The 6,916-nt window shown below is 54.1% G+C and overlaps 1 protein-coding gene across 2 annotated transcripts; it reads left to right on the top strand.

Annotated features, from left to right (window-relative positions):
* Positions 1-262: 262 nt before the first annotated feature.
* LOC108963765 (serine/threonine-protein kinase PAK 3-like) lies at positions 263-6,223 on the top strand. 2 transcript variants are annotated; one of them, XM_050987794.1, is made up of 7 exons: positions 263-515; positions 2,323-2,432; positions 3,188-3,305; positions 3,698-3,797; positions 4,215-4,411; positions 5,305-5,442; positions 5,890-6,223. In XM_050987794.1, exons 2-7 carry the CDS (start codon positions 2,338-2,340, stop codon positions 5,977-5,979), a joined length of 738 nt encoding a protein of 245 aa, XP_050843751.1. In that variant the 5' UTR covers positions 263-515; positions 2,323-2,337; the 3' UTR covers positions 5,980-6,223. The 2 variants fall into 2 exon arrangements, with proteins under 2 accessions (XP_050843751.1, XP_050843750.1); XM_050987793.1 differs by having other exon boundaries at positions 2,253-2,432.
* The last annotated feature ends 693 nt before the right edge of the window (positions 6,224-6,916 follow it).

Here is a 6,916-nt window from a genome sequence, read left to right as displayed (position 1 = left end):
TCCCCGCACAACCCAGCGCAGCTCCCACCTGCGCTCCGGCCGCCTCCGAGCTCCGCCGCCGCCTCCCCGGGCTCCGGCCGCTGCTGCCGCCGCTCACAGGCCCGCACAGACGCTCCGCCAATGGCGCCGCTGTGCAACCACGGCCGCCCTCAGGCCGGCACCGGGGCCTTGCTCCGCCCCGCTCTCACCAATCAGCGCGCCAGAACCGCGACTGACGGCATGACCGGCCAATCGCAGCCAGGGGCGGGCTCTGCACACGGCACAGCCCCGCCCCGCGCTCTCAGGGGCCCTCGGGCTGCGTGAGGGCCAAGCCGGAGCTGAGGAACAGCCCTGGAACGGGCCCGGGCCCGAGGGGGCTGGAGCTGAAAACACAAACAAACTTCTCCGCAGCTCCCGACACGGCTTTCCCGGCGCTGCCGCTACGGTGGACCCGGCTCAGCGGAGAGCCCTGGAGCCTCACTCCTCCTACCCCTAATTAGGAGCATCAGTGCATCGCTTTGATTTCCCCCAAAAAGGTAAAACCAACCAGAACTGCTTCGACTGAGTGGAGGAGTGGAGAGATTTCTGGCAGAAAACGACAAAAGTGGTTCTTCCCCATGTTCGGAGCAAGTAAACAGAACTGATGTGGGGCCGCCAGCAGCGCCTCTCTGCCGTCCCAGCTGAAGCCCTCGCTGACTGCTCCAGGCTCAAGGGCAGACCGGGAGCTCTGGGAAGGGGCCCCGGCTCCGGGCGCAGCCCCCGGGGCAGCCCCACGGCCCCCACGGCAGCTCCAAGGCTCCTCCAGCCGGGATGGAACGTGGCAGGGGAGCAGGGGAAGGGACGGGGCTGCCGGCGCCAGGGGAACACGAGAGACACCGAGGGCGCTTCACAAGCATTTAATGCAAAAGATAAAATCATAAGAGAGGCAAAAGCAACAGCAACAGCGTCACCATAGCACAGGGCCACACGAGGACATGTCCCATTGGAGTGCGGTGATGCTGTCCCAATGCCAGGCACCCACCAAAGCCGCTCTCTCACTGCTCTCCACAGCCGGACAGGAGGAGACAAAATTTAACCAGGGGTACATGAGTAGAGATAAGGACCAGGAGAAATAACTCATCAAACATCGTCATTGTTTGTCCTTCTTTTCCTGCTCCTGCTCCTCCTTTTCCTCTGTCCCTCCTCCTCCTCCTTCCTAATCCCACCTCCTCTCCAGTTCCTGCCATCTGTGTATTTAGAGTGGAGAGCCTTGCTTGTTTTTAGAACTAGAACAAAGATCCCCGATGGAACAAGGCTTGCTGCTTTTAGTTAGAAGTATCAGTGACTAAAGGTCACGTTTCCTTTGGTTTGGTCCTTTCCTTGTTCCTCCTCAGTGTTCAGGCTGGGCTATGGGGTGTCCTTGTGTGCTGCATTTTCCGAGTTCCTCTGGCATCCTTTGGGCAATAGGCTGTGCCCTGGGAGGGTTCTTTGTGCTCCTCTGTGACACAGGAGAACCTTCCAGGCGGTTTCTGCGTGAGCTGCTGCTGTGGTGTCACAGGAGCAGTGCCACGTCCCCGTGGTGTTCCCGTTGCTGTGGGACACGGAGGCCTCAGTGCCCAGAGTGGCTCTGGGCTCGCTGCTGGAGGATCCTCCTGCCCGAGGCATTCTCAGCAGCCAGCCCAGCCCTGACGGGTGTCCTTCTGTGCTCGCAGGGCTACAGGCTGCAGACGTGTGCAGCGCAGCCAAAATGATCCAGCACGTGGCTGTTGCAGTTTGCACTCTGTACTCTGTGGCTTATTCGGGGTATTTTTTAACCCACTTGGCACGTAAGTCAAGGCTTTCCCTCGGTGCAGTATCCGGCTTTGGGCTTGCTGTGTGCTTTGTGTTCTTCTTCTGGAGCTCAGTTGACTTTGGAACCAAATTGCAATTGCCATGAAGACTCCATTGCTTTGGGAGAGTTCCTGCCAGCAGCTGCAGCTGAAAAAGGGGGTGTCTGCAGCCAGGGGGGCGTGCACAGCATTTGCAATGAGCCCTGGGGGGTTCTGTTCCCTCAGGCAGGGAGTCTGTGCCAGCAGAGCCTGGAACTCCCTCTGTTTGCTGCTCCAGCCAAGAACTGACCCAGCCCAGTATTTTGTGCTGTTCTCTTGCTTGCTGTGGGAAGGGACTGGGGCTCCTGCAGGGATGCTGTGAGAGCAAAATGCTCTCGTGGGGTTGCCTTGCTCTGTGGCATTTCCCACCACTGGCAGTTTTTCTCCTAACAGCATCTGGTTCATGTTCCCTCTCCCATTTCACAGACTCGCTCCGTGTTTGCTGTGGCCTCCTGCCACAGACTCCTGCAGTTAGAGGGCTGCCATGTCCCTTCAGGTGGCCATAAAGAAAATGAGTCTCAAAGGGCAGAACAGGGGTCGAGCTGTGAATGAGATCCTGCTCCTGAAGGACAAGAAGAACCCCAACATTATCAACTCTTTGGACAGGTGAGTGCTTCAGCTCTTACCCCGTGCCCAGGCCCTGCATTAGCCTTTCTGGCATCCCTAGTCTGTAGCCTGTTTTGAAAATGCCTGACCCAGCCACATCTTCCCCAAACAACAGCCAGGCAGTTCACTTCCTGCATGTGCTTTTGTTGCTTTGCTTTGGTTTTTCCTCCAAGTTGACCCCGTTTTCTGTGTCTTTCAACAAGTGCTGATGAACCACAGCAAAAATTATTTCCCTTGGCTTCTTCTTCCCAAGCCTTTTCCATTGTTACAGATGCCAGGCAGACCAGGTTCTTGTTTCCAGAAATGCCTCATTTACCCATTTTTCACTGGACCTGCCTGTTTGTGAAGGGACTTTCTGAAAGGTTTTCTGACTGCTTTTGTCCCAAGGGCTGCATGGCCTCCTCCCCTGCATAACCCTGGGAGTTGTGTTGCCTTGTTCTGGAGGGAATGGTGGAACTGAGGAGTTCAGAAGCTGAACCAGCTGGGGACAAGTGTTGTGGTTCCACATTGATCTGGGCTGTTGCTAAACTGCATTTTTCACCTGCTTGCCATCTAAGGCCTCTCCTTTCTCACAGGTGTCTCCTTCTCCTTTAGACTGTGCAGATTCCAAGGGCTGGGCAGCCTGGCAGGAATGTCTCTCCATCTGATTCTGTCCTCACTGACAAGTGACCTGGAAACAAAACTCCATCCAGGCTTTTCCATGGGGGAATTGAGCACTGCCCATTCATCTCCATGCCATTGTTTTCCTCTTCCAGCTTCCTTGTTGATGGAGATCTCTGGCTGGTGATGGAATACATGGATGGAGGAACTTTGCAGGACGTTGTCAGACAGACACGCATGGCTGAAGGAGAGATGGCAGCTGTCAGTCGGGAGGTGAGGGATCCTGCTTGTCCCTCCCATGGCTGGGACACGATGGTCCTTCCAAACAGGCATGAGAACAGGAGTGGCTCCATGCTCAGGGCTTTGTTTCTGTGCTGTTTTCATGGGCTGGAGAAGAAAGAGCCTCTGCAGTGAACGGCCTGCCAGCATCACTGCACTTCTGCTCTGTTCTTGTTCTCTCTCCTGCTGTTGTGGTACTCTCTGTCTGGTTTGGATTTGATTTGCTGTTCTCAGCTTTGCCTTGCACCGTTTGCCTGGAGCTTGTGTGCACTGCACTCCTGGCCTGTCCCAGCAAAGCTGCTGCTGGCAGAATTCTGAACTGTCCTTTCTGGTGTGATATATTCCAGCCATTGGTTTTTGCCCTGGTGTTTCTTGTTCTCTCTCAGTGTCTGCAGGGCCTGGATTTCCTCCATTCCAAGCGGGTGATGCACAGGGATCTGAAGAGCTCCAACATCCTCCTGGGAATGGACGGCTCTGTCAGGCTGGGTGGGTGTTCCTGGCCAGGCACGGCGCTCCCGGGCTGCGGGTGTGGGGCTGCTTCCCAGTGAGGCCAGAGCCCCACAAGGGCTGCTGGGGGCACTGCCCGGGCCCTGCTGCCAGCTGAGAGTGGCTGCCCCTGCAGAGAGCTCAGGAGAGGAGCAGGGTGCCAGCAGTGCCTTTGCTCTGGCTACGGCCCTTCCAGAGGGGCAGCAGTGGGAATCTAAAACTCCAAGGGAATCAGCAAAAGCCACTGCATGAAAGCTGAGGGTTTCTGTAAGAGTCCAGTTCCATCTTTCCTTGGCTACAGCCCTGAGGACTTTTCCAGCTCACTTCACTACTCCATTCTCAGACTGAGCGTGGGGAATCTTTGTGCTTGGTTTCCTCATTCCAGCTGCCTTTGACAAGGTTTGTTTCTGTCCTCAGCTGATTTTGGCCTCTGCGCTCAGCTCAGCCCTGAGCGGGACCGGCGCAGCTCCATGGTGGGCACTGCTCACTGGATGGCCCCAGAAGTTGTGACCAGATCTCCTTATGGCCCCAAGGTGGACATCTGGGCCTTTGGCATTGTAACCATCGAGATGGTGGAAGGAGAACCTCCTTACTTCAGGGAAACGGGGGCCATGGTAAGAGGCAAATTCTCCCGTGGATGCAGAGGCCTGTGGGCACAGGGGGACCCTGCCCTGGGAGCAGCAGCTGGAGGTTTCTGGGAATTCCCAGAGGACTCCAGCCTGAACACAGATGAATATTCTGCAGTCTCCAGCAACAATTTTCTTTGAGCTTTTTGTTGTTGCAGCTCTTCTGGCTGCGAGGATGACCTGAAAGTGTGAAGCAAGTGCATCACCTCTAATGTTATCTTGCAAGAAATCCCAAATCAACCCCATATCCCACCCCCTAACCCAACAAGTTTTCTGCAGGAGCTTCTAAAGAATTTTGCAAGATAATTTCCCCCCTGATTCTTCTTACTGGAAAACTTGTCTAAATCTGAAGATGATGGTTTACATCCCCATAGTCTAACATATTGCTTTCCTAGTCCAAGCTACTTTCTCTGTGTCACCAAGCCTGAGCTTTCAGCATCACAAACCTCCTGTTTATGGCCTGGCAGTTTCTGGGATGGGGCATCAGGAATGCATTTACTTGAGTGTCAGTGGCACTGCAGAGATGCACTTGATGTAAGAATCCTCTGAAATAACACAGTCAGACCACACTGACTCTGAAAAATGGCCTGTAAAGCTGGTGTCCACATTTGGAGAAGCAAAATGTGCTATTTCTGATGGAGGTTCCTACTGACAGAGTCAGCCAATGAAACTGGCTCTCAAGGCGAGAGCATTTGGATGTTGCAGTGGCTGTGGCAGCCCCAGGGTTTGGGTTTTTTGGCTGGCACAGAAAAATGAGCTGTGAGCAGCATCTCTGTCAGGGAGGAAAGTGCCCCTGGAGCTGGGGCTGAGGACCCGGGGTGGATGTGAGCAGTGTGGGTGTGAAGGAAGCTGGCAGAGCGCTGAGTTTGCTTTCCCTGCAGGCTCGCGCTCTGATCCGGCAGAACGGGACCCCGCAGCTGCAGGAGCCCCGGCGCCTGTCGGCTCTGCTGCGGGACTTCCTCGAGTGCAGCCTGGAGCCGGACGAGGAGCGGCGCTGGGCTGCCCAGGAGCTGCTGCAGGTGAATGCCAAGGGCTGCAGGGCAAGCAGCAGCGCCAGGGAGGGTTTTTCTTGTGGGGCCCCATCCGACAGTCTCCAGCCTCGCTGCTTTCCACACGCAGAGCGAGCAGAATCCTCGCCTGCTTTGGCTTGGCAGGCTCCTTTCGAGGCCAGCTGGGCCTGGTGCCCCACAACCAGCAGGGACATCTTCAACAGGTCAGGGGGCTCTGAGCCCTGCCTGACCTGAGCTTGGAGGTTTCCAGGGAGGAGGCACCTCCCACACCTCTGGGCACCTTCTGTCAGTGTTTCCCCACTCTCCTGGGTAAAAAATTCTTCCTTAGATCTAATCTGAGCCTGCTTCCCTCTCTTGAGTTTCAAACCATTTCCCTTTGTCCTGTTGCAACAGGGCCTGTGAGGAACTTGGCTCTGGAAAGTAACAGTTCATTTTTCTTTTTTATCGTTTGGGCAGCACCCGTTTCTGTCATCAGCCAAGCCTCTCTCCAGCCTGACCCCTCTGATCACTGCAGCGAAGCAACTGAGGGAGCAGCGGAGGAGATGAAGCACTTGAGGACAGCTTTTAGTTACTGTAGTTAGGAGAACTAGTTAGTTATGGTAGTTAGCACTGATAGTTGGTTATGGTAGTTAGCATTGCTAGTTAGTTATGGTAGTTAGCACATTCTGTTTGTTAGGGTAGTTAGCATTGCTAGTTAGTTATGGTAGTTAGCACAGCCTGTTTATTATGGTTCTTATGACAGCATGTTTGTTATGGCAGTTTTTTGAATAAAAATTCTCTTAAACCTCAACTCCCTTGATGTGTTCCTTCCTTCTCCCGCTGCCCGGAGCCATGTGAGGGGAGAGCGGGCCCAGCCTGGCCCAGAGCTGAGCCCCAGCAGAGCCCTGGCAGAGCCCAGAGCAGCCTCGGCACCTGCAGAGTCAGCCTGGAAGGAGGCGCTTGGAGCCTTCTGGGCTGCACCCGGCTCTGGGTTACAAACTGTGTGTGCTGGAAAATGCCACCGGCTCTGCAGGAGGGCAGAAGGGGCCCGGGGAAGGCCCAAGTGCTCCATGCAAGGGAAAAACCTTCCCTGGCTTTTGTGTAAATAACTAGGCAGTGTTGGCTTCTGCTATTATGTATTGACTTTTCAAATTATTCTTAATCACAGTGAGTTTGATATAGTACAGTTTGTAATCACTTTTCACTGCTTTTGCTATAGTGGAATTTGTTCAGCTTCTTGTGGCCAATGCCCTGGCCCCTATGTAGCTCAAACCCTCAGAACATCATTTATGGATGATATTTTAGTTTGTGGACAGTGTGAAAAACAGACATTACAGTTTTGGCTTTTGCACAAACATTAAAGTGGATGCCATGTGTTATGCATTATAATGTTAACTTTTGCAGAAGTAGCTGTAGTTGTGAAATAATAACTAATGCTTTTATGTTTGTAACTAACTGACATAATGAGATATTGAGAATGACTCAGAGATATTTGTGAAATAGA

Source organism: Serinus canaria, unplaced genomic scaffold (genome assembly GCF_022539315.1).
Source record: "Serinus canaria isolate serCan28SL12 unplaced genomic scaffold, serCan2020 HiC_scaffold_248, whole genome shotgun sequence".
Lineage (NCBI taxonomy): Eukaryota > Metazoa > Chordata > Aves > Passeriformes > Fringillidae > Serinus > Serinus canaria.
Note: the sequence above shows the minus strand (reverse complement) of the source record. Positions and strands in the feature narration are given on the sequence as shown.

Excerpts from the sequence above, each read along its gene's own strand:
- LOC108963765 (XM_050987793.1), top strand. The coding sequence starts at position 2,311 with ATGTCCCTTCAGGTGGCCATAAAGAAAATGAGTCTCAAAGGGCAGAAC. Across the intron at positions 2,433-3,187 it reads ATTATCAACTCTTTGGACAG|CTTCCTTGTTGATGGAGATC; the intron begins GTGAGTGCTTCA and ends TTCCTCTTCCAG. Across the intron at positions 5,443-5,889 it reads CTGCCCAGGAGCTGCTGCAG|CACCCGTTTCTGTCATCAGC; the intron begins GTGAATGCCAAG and ends TCGTTTGGGCAG.